The 12,810-nt window shown below is 38.8% G+C and overlaps 2 protein-coding genes across 3 annotated transcripts in view; both read left to right on the forward strand.

Moving 5' to 3' along the window:
• LOC136398986 (zinc finger protein 234-like) overlaps positions 1–4,776 on the forward strand; it is a 114,526-nt gene extending 109,750 nt beyond the window's left edge. For both annotated transcript variants that reach the window (XM_066373699.1, XM_066373700.1), the window contains one exon: positions 700–4,776. In XM_066373699.1, the coding sequence (XP_066229796.1) occupies positions 700–2,567 (1,868 nt within the window). In that variant the 3' untranslated portion in view covers positions 2,568–4,776. The remainder of the gene's footprint in view (positions 1–699) is intronic.
• Positions 1–12,810, forward strand: part of LOC136398981 (zinc finger protein 227-like) — a 92,996-nt gene that overhangs the window by 14,974 nt on the left and 65,212 nt on the right. The gene's annotated exons all lie outside the window — the stretch shown is intronic.

Genomic DNA, 12,810 nt, shown 5'->3' on the forward strand with positions numbered 1-12,810 from the left:
ACTGTCTCTCCCTGTTTCCAGCTTCAGAAAAATACAAAAAAAAAAAAAAAGAAAACACATTTCTAAACTGAAATTATTGGGAATAGTCAAAAGTTTATAAGAGTTGCCAACTTATTTAATGTCTGTCAACAGAGAAAGATGAGATTAGATATGCATTTTGCGCAGAATTTCCTAGAATACTTTCAATATATAAATATAAATACTTCATGGTATTAGATATTACAATAGATTATGTCACATGGATCTAAAATTTGAAGTATTTGATTGTTCTTGCTTTTCCTTCAGGGTCTAGTTGGTTCATATTTTATTATCTATAACTTCTATTTACATAATTTATTAATTACATAATTTACTATCCAAGATTCTATACTAACTTTGATATTCCATAGAAATGGCCATAGGTTAACAGTTTGAATTCTATTGATTTTTTAAATTAAGTCTTTGACATTGAAGTTGCACCTCACATAGGAAACCAGTATGTACTAAGGGGTTTTGTTATGCTTACTGGATAGGAGCCAACCTGACCACTTCTTGGTGTCTGTAGCTATGCAAACCAGAGAACATGATACCCAGTGGAAAAGACAAACTGAATATTCTGTGAATTCATTGAAGTCTCAAGCTGTCTCTTAAATATCAAATTGTGACAACACTTAACAATGTCTTTAGTTGTTCATTTCTCTGTATTCTCTGTCTTTACAGGAGGAAAGATCCAACGTGAAATAAAGACTATTCCAGGAGCAGAACCACATGGAGAGCTTTCCACCTGGCACATCTGGCAACAGATTGAAAGTAACTTAACAAGGTATCAAGACTCCATGATAAAGATATCTCAGTTCCCCAAACAAGATGATTTGCCCAGTCAAGGTGGGGCAGAACTGTCTATAACTCAAACAGGCCAAAAGCCTTACCAGTGTGATGAATGTAAAAAATCTTTCAGGGATGTCTCCAACTTTAATCTTCATCAACAAATACACTCAAGAGAGAAGTCTCATACATGTGATGAGTGTGGGAAAAGCTTCTGTTACAGCTCAGCGTTTCATATTCATCAGAGAGTTCACTTGGGAGAGAAACTCTTTAAGTGTGATAAGTGTGGTAAGGAATTCAGTCAGAGTTCACGTCTGCAAACTCACCAGAAAGTCCACACCATAGAGAAACCATTCAAATGTGAGCAGTGTGGGAAAAGCTTCAGTCGTAAGTCAACCCTTACTGTTCATTGTAAATTACACACAGGAGAGAAACCTCATAATTGTGATAAATGTGGAAGGTCCTTCATTCACGCCTCACATCTTCAGGAACATCAGAGAATCCACACTGGGGAGAGACCATTCATATGTGATATATGTGGGAAGGACTTCCATCGTAGATCAGCACTTAATAGCCATTGTATGGTTCACACGGGAGAGAAACCATACAAATGTGAACACTGTGGGAAGTGTTTCACTTGTAGTTCAAATCTTCATATCCATCAAAGGGTCCACACAGGAGAGAAACCATATAAATGTGAGGATTGTGGTAAGTGCTTCATTCAGCCTTCACAATTTCAGGCCCATCAAAGAATCCACACTGGAGAAAAACCATATGTATGTAAAGAGTGTGGTAAGGGCTTCATTTACAATTCAAGTTTTCAAGCCCATCAGGGAGTTCACACAGGAGCAAAACCATATAAATGTGAGGAGTGTGGGAAGAGCTTCAGGATGAAAATCCATTATCAAGTGCATCTGGTGGTCCACACAGGAGAAAAACCATATAAATGTGAGGTATGTGGAAAAGGCTTCCGTCAGAGTTCATATCTTAAAATCCATCAGAAGGCCTACTGTGTGGAGAAACCTTATAAGTGTGAGGAGTGTGGGCAGGGTTTCAATCAGAGCTCACGACTTCAGATTCACCAGCTGATTCATACTGGGGAGAAACCATACAAATGTGAAGAGTGTGGGAAAGGATTCAGTCGGAGAGCAGACCTTAAAATTCATTGTAGAATCCACACAGGAGAGAAACCATATACTTGTGAGGAGTGTGGGAAGGTCTTCAGGCAGGCCTCAAATCTTTTGGCCCATCAGAGAGTCCACAGTGGAGAAAAGCCATTCAAATGTGATGAGTGTGGGAAGAGCTTTGGTCGGAGTTCACACCTTCAGGCCCATCAGAAAGTCCACACTGGGGAAAAGCCATACAAATGTGAGGAGTGTGGGAAGGGCTTTAAGTGGAGCTTGAATCTTGACATGCACCAGAGGGTCCACACGGGAGAGAAACCGTATAAATGTGAGGAGTGTGGTAAGCACTTCAGTCAGGCCTCGAGTCTTCAACTTCATCAGAGTGTCCACACTGGAGAGAAACCGTACAAATGTGATATATGTGGTAAAGTCTTCAGCCGGTCTTCACAACTACAGTCTCATCAGAGAGTTCACACCGGGGAGAAACCTTACAAGTGTGAGCTATGTGGTAAGAGCTTCAGTTGGAGATCAAATCTTGTAAGCCATCACAAAATTCATGCTGGTGATATATTTCACAAAGGTGACAAGAGTGGTAAGAACATCAAAGAATTGTCAGAGGAAAGAAGTTCTACAAAATGATGTTTTTATAAAACTCATATGTGGTCCTGGTCAGTTGGCTCAGTGGTACAGCATTGGCCCAGGGTGTGGAAGTCCTGGGTTTGATTCCCAGCCAGGGCACACAGAAGATGCACCCATCTGGTTCTCCACCCTTCCCCCTCTCCTTCTCTGTCTCTCTCTTCCCCTCCTGCAGCCAAGGCTTCGCTGGAGCAAAGTTGGCCTGGGCACTGAGGATGGCTCTATGGCCTCTGCCTCAGGTACTAGAATGGCTCCGGTTGCAACAGGGCAATGCCCCAGATGAGCAGAGCATCACCCCCTGGTGGGCATGCCTGATTGATCCTGGTCTGGTGCATGAGGGAGTCTGTCCTGCCTCCTGCTTCTCACTTCAGAAAAATACAAAAAAACCCACCTCATTTGCAGTCTGATTTCTTGTCCTCATCAGGTATCATAAGAGAGAAAATAATTGTTTTAGTTTAGTCAGTGTTTAAGCTGAACACATGTTGGTTTCAGTAGGCCATGCAGTAGGGAACCCTACCCTTGTAAGTGGTGCAGGAAACTCTTCATTCAGAACTTTAACATTTATAAGATGTCTCTTAAGAGATGGTACTTATAAAGGAAAAGAGTTCAATCTGGCCTTTAACAGAAGCTCAGTGATGGGGATGCCATACTGCTGCCTGCTAGAATGTAAGCTCCATGAGGGCAGGGACTTTGCTCCCAAGTCTACACAACCTTAATTAGGACTCACTCTTGTAGATGTGCTCAGTACTTTTATGTTAAATAAACCAAAAGGAGAAAATATACAATATATGAAATTGTATCTAGAGGGGGGAACCTGCCAAATAAAATTAATTCAGGGAAATGAACATTTGTTGAAATACAGAAAATGTACTGGAATAATTTATTGCATGGTCTTGGATGGGAACACAGCCAACAAGAAAAGAATGTTTTGCCAAGAAAATTGTTTTGTGACTTGAAGGCAGGTCACTGAAACAGGTCTATGTGACTGAAGGCAGTTGCTGGGCTTTTTCTCAGTAAAACATTCTCATAAGATTTCTGTACCTTCCAAGGCTATCCCTTGAGATAAAGAGAGGAATGTTGTGGAAACCATAGAAGCAATAGCAATTAATGCCTTTTGATATTATGTTGTTATTAAGCTATCATGCAGGTGTACTCCATGTATCTTTAAGTAAAAGTTACGCTTGATATTATGCTAATTTCTCAGTAAACAAGCTTTTGAAGTCTTGTAAATAAAAATAGAACACAGCGCAAACTTGGGGCCATTTGCCTGAGCGAGCGGTGGTTCTTTGCTAGTCCTTGATGATTTCGTCTGCTGATCTCTCTCTCTGTGCCCCCAACTCACAACAACATTTGGCGCCTACCGTGGAGCGTTAAGAAGAGATTAGGAACAGGCAGAACCCCAAAAGGGTAAGTTGGATGTGCTGTGTACATGAAACTTTCAGGTAACTAGGAAAGTCATGGGGAATTCCCATTCATTATTGAACAATTATGTACAAGTTTTAAAATCCCTTTTAAAAGGGCCTGGGATTCAGATAAAAGACAAGGTTTTGTTACGTCTTTTAAATGCTATTCAGAGCCCTGGCTGGTTGGCTCAGTGGTAGAGCGTCGGCCTGGCGTGCAGGAGTCTTGGTATTGATTCCCGGCCAGGGCACAAAGGAGAAGCGCCCATCTGCTTCTCCACCCCTTCCCCTCTCCTTCCTCTCTGTCTCTCTCATCCCCTCCCGCAGCCAAGGCTCCATTGGAACAAAGTTGGCCCAGGTGCTGAGGATGGCTCCATGGCCTCTGCCTCAGGTGCTAGAATGGCTCTGGTTGCAACAGAGCAATGCCCCATATGGGCAGAACATCACTCCCTGGTGGGTATGCCAGGTGGATCCCGGTAGGGTGCATGCAGGAGTCGATCTGACTGCCTCCTCATTTCTAACTTCAGAAAAATACAAAAAAAAAAAAAAAAGCCATTCAGAAACACTGTTATTGGTATACTCCTGAACATCATAATCAATTGAATTTGAATGTTTGGCAACAAGTAGGAAAATCTTTACACTGTGTTCATCAGCACAGAGATCCACTTGATGCTGAAATGTGGGCTGCTTATAATCTTATTGCTACAGCCCTTGGCCCTTTGCAATCAGATGGAGATTCTGTTAGACTTGAGTGAGGTTATTTATAATGAGCCTGAAGGACTTGATTCAGCACAGAATGAACAGAATAATGATTTGGACAACACTGTCTCTGCTTCTGAAGTTACTGATAATGTTAATGAAATTCAGCCATCCACAGGCTTTCACTCCTCTTTCTTAAAAAATGTGGGAGCCCCTTTGGATGATGTTGCCTGTCTAAAACATTTATTAAGTAAACTACAATTTACACTGGAACTACAGGAGATTGGAAATCAGTATACTGTTTATCCTGTTCAAAAGCAAGATATATATGAGCCTATGGCTCCTCCAATTCAAGGTCAAAAATTAATTGGTACTGGCAGGAGAAGGATTTTTCAATTCCCTGAAATCTCTGAAATGCAACAGGTGCTTATGCGTCATGATGATTTAGAATCTAATTCTAGTAATTTTTCTGCATCTATTTTTCCAATTATTCGACAGACTTTTCCTCTTAATGCTCCAGATCCTGGGGGAGGGCATAATATCCAATTTGACCAAACTGAATTTACTTTCTTAAAGCTAGTCAAACAAGCTGTTGCTACGTATGGACCTCAGTCCTCATATGTTCAAGGTCTTATCTCTTCCGATTGTAATAATCATTTAATGATTCCTTTGGATTGGGATTTACTTGCTAGTACGGTTTTGGAACCAGGACAATATTTACAATTCAAATCTTGGTGGAGAGAGGAGGCTCTTCTAATATCTCGCATGAACGCCAGAAATAATCCCCCGGGAGCTACTTTTGAAATGCTCATCGGTGTTGGTGCTTATGCAGCTGTGGGACAACAAACTGGTTATACTGATGCTGTTATAGCTCAGATTAGATCGCTTGTCTTAAAGCCTGGATGCAAATCACTAGAGTTGGACACAAGGAAGAAAAGCTTAAAGCTTTACATCAGTTGGTACAAATTCAATTAAAATTAGGACATATAGAAGAATCATGAAGTCCTTAGAATTCTCTAGTCTTTGTAATAATAAAATAAATAAATACTAATTTTCTTTGGTGTTTTAGCTACAATCCTCTGAGCTATCATTTTGTTTCTTTCTAATTCTTTGCCTGGAAACTGAGGCAGGGGACATGTGTTGAATCTGACTATAGAAAATATCTCAGCAGCTGCCAAGAGAATTTTCTTGGGGCAATTTTGTTTAGTCTCATCCATCGTCAGTCCTTCTGTCAGAAAATGCCCTGATTAAAATCAGGCAGGCATCTTTCTAGTCTGACTGTGCTCTGAAATCCCGGGTTTCTCTTTGGTTTGTCTGGTCTGGTTTGTCTGATTCTAATTTCTGTTTAGTTTTTGTTTGATGTTGTTTAAAATATTATTTTTAAGACCTGAATTGTGTTTACATACAAAGATTAAAAATGCCGGCTTTTATATTGAAAAAATAGTTTCATCCATATATTTTTTGCTTTAAAATTAGAAATTATAAGGAGCGCTCATTTAAATTTAAATTAAATATAATATGGATCCTTAAGACTTGCTAATTTGGTTAATACATTGTAAGGTATATTCAAATTTTGAAATCAAATAAGAATTCAAGTATTAGGATTAATTAAAGTTATATGTTATACTTGTGTTTCTGTGTTGAAAATTGTCTTGTTTATGTGTAAAATATATTCAAATTTGTAAAACTAAGGAATTAAATAAAATTAAGTCATTTTAAGAATTTATCTCAAGCTGCTTCAGACAATTAGCTGCTTGTAAGGCAACATCCTGAAAAAGAAGGCACTGAGGAAAGCGGGAATTTAGTTCCTCTGATACCCTATAATAGACTTAACAATACAAAAGACTTTTAGATATAGAAGCTGATGCATCTCTTATTACTAAGCAACATTAGTTTTCTTTTTAGCCCACTTAGGCAGTAGTCACTAAGTTGCATGGCTTAGGAAAAGTCCCTAACAAAGCTCTAAGATTTCTTTTACAATAGGAAAATAACAAGGTTCATTTGGCCTCTGATAAAGAAAAAGATTTATTTTATAAATAATTAAAAGAGCAACTTTTTAAATTACAGTCTAAACTTTCTGACAAGAAGTTTTTTTTATACTCACTATGACCACATTTCTGTCAAAGCTCTTAAAGAGTTAAAAACGGCTTGCACCCAGTATAAAACTGTCTTTATATGCAGGAACTGCTATCCTCCTTCATAGACTCTGAATGTTTTATTTCAAAAAATTTAGAAATGTTAGCTCAGACTGTTCTTTCAAAAGTGAAAGAGTTACAATTTATGACTTAGTAGGAGAATCAAGCTTGTATTCAAGCTAATCAAAATGCTAATGCTAACCCTTTTATTAATATTACACAAAATGAACTTTTTAAATGGACAGTTTGCTAATTTACAACAGCAATGTAGACAAAATGTAGAGGTGAGGATTTGCTCTTATCTCCACAAATACGGGACTGGTAGATACCTTCTAGAAAGTTGAACCCTCGGCATAAGTCAGAAATAGAAAAAAGGGAAATTTGACAATTAAATAAACTTACCCAGAAGGCAAAAAATGTTTTAATTAAGACTAAGACTTCAAAAAACATCCTTGACTCTGTTTCTAACAATGCTAGCTGTTGTGTCTATAACAATAAGCAGAACTAACTATTCTTACTAAGTTTATATTACTTCCACAAGCAATGTTGAATAGCCCGACACTGTATCAACATTATGTAAATCAACCTTTAAAAAATTCATCAGAAATATCCTCAATCTTTAATAATTCATTATATAAATGACATTAATAGCTTGTAAAAATAATGCTGAACTTTCAGTCATCCTTAAAGATGCTTCTGAAACCTTAAATCAGTGTAGTTTAACTATAGCTGAAGACAAAATTCAAACATCCTGTTCTATTAACATTGTTACTGATTCACAATATATAGAACATAGAGTTAAACTTATAGAAACTGTTTACATTTCAAATAATAGTTCTTAATTACACAAAATTATTCAAGAGTTACAACTTTTATTGTAAGAACGAAATTCGCCTGTCTATATAACTCACATTCATTCTCAGACAGCTTTACCAGGACCTATATCTACTACAAATAATAAAATTAATCAATTACTCATTAAATCAATAGAAATAACTACTAAATTTCATACAAAGACTCATACAAATAAAAAAGGTTTAATACAAAAATTTAGAATAACCAGGCAAGAAGCTCGGAATAATGTTAAAAGCTCTCCTCAGTATAGTATTATAAATGCTCCTCCACTACTGAAAGGAATGAATCCTAGAGGACAACACAGTAATAACCTGTAACAAATAAATATTGCTCATATTCTTTTAAAAAAACTATCTTATATATGGTTTTATTAATATTTATTCTTCCTTTCAATAGGCCACACCTTTGCCTAGAAAAAAAGGCTAATTGTGTCATTCAACATCTTATTGAAGCTTTTAGTGTTATAGGCATTCCTAAAGCAATTAAAACTGACAATAGTCCTGCCTATACATCTGCTAAATTTCAACAATTCTTAGCATTTTAGTATATTAAACATACTACTAGAATTCCATATAATCCACAAGAACAAGCAATTATTGAACACAGTAATTGCACTCTCAAAAATATGTTACTTAAACAAAAGGGGGGAGAAGAAAGGAGATTATCCCCTAGAATTATGTTACACAAAATTTTATTTACTTTAAATCTCTTAAATACAAGGAAGATAATTTGACTGCTGCAGACAGACATTGGACAAAAAATAACAAGTTCTAACACTATAAAAGTGAGTTGAATCAATAGGTACCTAGTGTAGTGCAACATTGGGGAAGAAGGTTTGCTTGTGTCATTGCAGAATCCGGTGAAGTCCTTTGGAGTCCTGCTTGCAGAATTAAACTAACAACATGAATAAGAACAATAGATTCTTTCCATATCTGCCCATCACTGAGATGGAAGAAATGAATTTCAAAAAAAGAATCTTAAAGGTGCTGCTGCTTGGTATTGAAAAGGCTAAAATACCAAGTTGGGTTCAACTTAAAAAGCTGACCTTTGCCTGACCTGGTGGTGGCGCAGTGGATAGAGCGTCGGACTGGGATGCGGAAGGACCCAGGTTCGAGACCCCAAGGTTGCCAGCTTCAGTGTGGGCTCATCTGGTTTGAGCGAGGCCCACCAGCTTGAGCCCAAGGTCGCTGGCTCCGGCAAGGGGTTGCTCGGTCTGCTGAAGGCCCGCAGTCAAGGCACATGTGAGAAAGCAATCAATGAACAACTAAGGTGTTGCAATGCGCAATGAAAAACTAATGATTGCCCTGGCCGGTTGGCTCAGCGGTAGAGCGTCGGCCTAGCGTGCGGAGGACCCGGGTTCGATTCCCGGCCAGGGCACACAGGAGAAGCGCCCATTTGCTTCTCCACCCCTCCGCCGCGCCTTCCTCTCTGCCTCTCTCTTCCCCTCCCGCAGCCAAGGCTCCATTGGAGCAAAGATGGCCCGGGCGCTGGGGATGGCTCTGTGGCCTCTGCCCCAGGCGCTAGAGTGGCTCTGGTCGCAACATGGCGACGCCCAGGATGGGCAGAGCATCGCCCCCTGGTGGGCAGAGCGTCACCCCTGGTGGGTGTGCCGGGTGGATCCCAGTCGGGCGCATGCGGGAGTCTGTCTGACTGTCTCTCCCTGTTTCCAGCTTCAGAAAAATGCAAAAAAAAGAAAAAAAAAAAAAAAGAAAAACTAATGATTGATGCTTCTCATCTCTCTCTGTTCCTATCTGTCTGTCCCTGTCTATCCCTCTCTCTGACTCACTCTCTGTCTCTGTAAAAAATATATAAATAAATAAAATTTTTTAAAAAATTAAAAAAAAAAAAAAGCTGACCTTTAATGGTAAAAAGATGCTACCAGCTACTAGAAAAAAAAATGCTACTAACCTGTTTTTAGCAATGATTGCTTTGGTAACAATTTCGGTAAGTAGAGCTGAAAATTTTAGTTATTAGGCATATGTCCCTAATCCTCCATTAAGTAGAGCTATTCGTTAGGAAAATAGTGCCTTTCCTATTTTTGTTAATGACTCTAATTGGCTTCCAGGACCTTTTAATGATAGAGGTCCCTTAGCACCTTTAAAAGAGGCATGAAATTAGAAATTATACAACAGGAGTTGAGGGATTACCTATATGTATAGGACATGAGCCACATTGTTTAAACATAGAAGCTCAAGCTTGGCTCTCTATTGTCAAAGATAACAGTAAGGGAGATGAAAAAAAAAAAAAGCTTGTTACTAAGATATAGATTTAAAAGTAATACATCTGTACATATATGTCATAGGTTAAAGCCCTCAAAGCTCCACCCGAGTTACAGGGCAGGGTGCTGATTTAAGGTGGCATAAGAACAATGGTTTAATTACAGCTGGTGGTTAAAGTAATTATACTATCATATAGCATAGAGGAGGGATGTCAGCTCGAGCTCCTCATATAAAATTTGGCCCTATACAATATCATTTGTAGAAAGTGCCACGGCACTTAAACATATGTCAGCGTGGAAAGGAGAAATCTAGAAAGATTATCCTTCTAATCATATTATGTTAATCTTTAAGAGGAATGAAACACATTTCATATTTGCTTGTGTTAGATTGCTTTATTTGTTTATTATAGGTGAAACGAAATAGCTGAAAATTATTCAATAACTTGCAATAAGTGTGCTTTTTATACATGTATTAACTCTTCTATTCTTTTTTTTTTTTTTTTTTTTTTTGTATTTTTCTGAAGCTGGAAACGGGGAGAGACAGTCAGACAGACTCCCGCATGTGCCCGACCGGGATCCACCCGGCACGCCCACCAGGGGGCGACACTCTGCCCACCAGGGGGCGATGCTCTGCCCCTCCGGGGCATCGCTCTGTTGTGACCAGAGCCACTCTAGCGCCTGGGACAGAGGCCAAGGAGCCATCCCCAGTGCCCAAGCCATCTTTGCTCCAATGGAGCCTTGCTGCGGGACGGGAAGAGAGAGACAGAGAGGAAGGAGAGGGGGAGGGGTGGAGAAGCAGATGGGTGCTTCTCCTGTGTGCCCTGGCCGGGAATCGAACCCGGGACTTCTGCACACCAGGCCGACACTCTACCACTGAGCCAACTGGCCAGGGCCTCTTCTATTCTTTTTTTTTTTTTTTAAGGAAATCTTACCTTTTTTTTTTTAATTTATTTATTTATTCATTCATTTTAGAGAGGAGAGAGAGGGGGGGAGAGAGAGAGAGAGAGAGAGAGAGAGAGAGACAGGGGGAGGAGCTGGAAGCATCAATTCCCATAACTCCCATATGCGCCTTGACCAGGGAAGCCCAGGGTTTTGAACCGGCGACCTCAGCATTTCCAGGTCGATGCTTTATCCACTGCACCACCACAGGTCAGGCTCTTCTATTCTTTTTAATAAAAATAGTCAAAGTCTTTACATTTTAAGAACCCGAACAAGAGTCTAGATCCCAGTACAGACGCATCGGATGTGGCAGGGTTCCCCTTCCATGATGCTGTTACAACATCTTATTAAGTCCTTAAAGCAAACCAAGAAACTGGCTGGACTGATCATCACCATCATTATAGGACTAATAGCTGTAACCACCACGGCTGCTATATCTAGAGTTAGATTACATCAAAGTATTCAGACTGTGGACTTTGTGCAAAAATGGCATGAAGATTCTGAACAACTGAGGACTTCTCAATAACATATAGATAGTAACATTAATACTAAAGTTAATGATTTAGAACAGACTGATTGTGTTAAGAGATCAAATTGTTAGCCTGCAAAGACAAATTAAGCTAAGATGTGATTAGAATGTAACTACTTTTTGTGTTACCCCTATTTCTTAAAATCATACTTATTTCCCTTAGGAAAATGTTAAAAAACATTTGTTAAATCATGATAATGTAACTAAAAAAATTATTACATTACAAAGACATATTCATGAAGCTTTTCAAAGAAAATTAGAAATTTTGACAGGTCAACCTATATTGAAGAGGTTAATAAATAATTTATCGCAATTAAATCCTATTGAATATATTAAAGGATTTTTGGGACCCACCGTGGGACTTTTTATAATAATATTAATTCTATGTTTTCTTTTATATGTAGTCTGTCAATGAATCAAAGCAAGAGAAAGAAGGGATGAATGACAGAAGGCTGTGTTTTCTGTGGTGCTTCATAACATTTAGCATAAACAAAAAGGGGGAAATGTAGTGGAATAACCCATTGCATGGCCTTGGATGGCAACACAGCCAACAAGAAAAGAATGTTTTGCCAAGAGAATTGTTTTGTGACTTGAAGGCAGGTCACTGAAACAGGTCTATGTGACTGAAGGCAGTTGCTGGGCTTTTTTCTCAGTAAAACATTATCATAAGATTTCTGTACCTTCCAAGGTTATCCCTTGAGATAAGGAGAGGAATGTTGTGGAAACCATAGAAGCAATAGCAATTAATGCCTTTTGATATTATGTTGTTATTAAGCTATCATGCAGGTGTACTCCATGTATCTTTAAGTAAAAGTTATGCTTGATGTTATGCCAATTTCTCAGTAAACAAGCTTTTTGAAGTCTTGTGAATAAAAATAAGACACAGCGCAAACTCGGGGCCATTTACCTGAGTGAGCGGTGGTCCTTTGCTAGTCCTTGATGATTCCGTCTGCTGATCTCTCTCTCTGTGCTCCCGACTCACAACAACAAGAAAACCACTCAGTATTCCATTCCACAATGTTAATATAGTACTACCCTATTGAGCTGGCTTCTGGCTTCCCCACAGCCTCTGTTCTCAAGTTGTATTCTTATTTGTGGCCCTGTCCAGTTTTCCAAGGATTGTTTACAGTGCAATCAAACTATCTTGTATTTTTTCTGACAGTACACACTGAAAAGGTGTTTTTGTTTGTTCTTCTAACTTTACAAGAAGCTAAAAAGCATGTTACACAGTTGGTTTTTATCTATCAATGTTAAGACAGGGGTTCACCCATAACATTTTGAAAATGTCACAAGTAGTTACCAATGTCAGTTTTCTTAACCTTCAATTTATTATTGATTTCTAATTCTGTGCATTTCCAACTAGACTTTTAAATGTTTGTCTTCTAATTACTGTAGCATTTCTTTTCATCAAAGCTTCTTGGGGGGGGGGATATGCTATATTCTTCCCCACAGCCATGATATGAATACCAAA

Source organism: Saccopteryx leptura, chromosome 3 (genome assembly GCF_036850995.1).
Source record: "Saccopteryx leptura isolate mSacLep1 chromosome 3, mSacLep1_pri_phased_curated, whole genome shotgun sequence".
Lineage (NCBI taxonomy): Eukaryota > Metazoa > Chordata > Mammalia > Chiroptera > Emballonuridae > Saccopteryx > Saccopteryx leptura.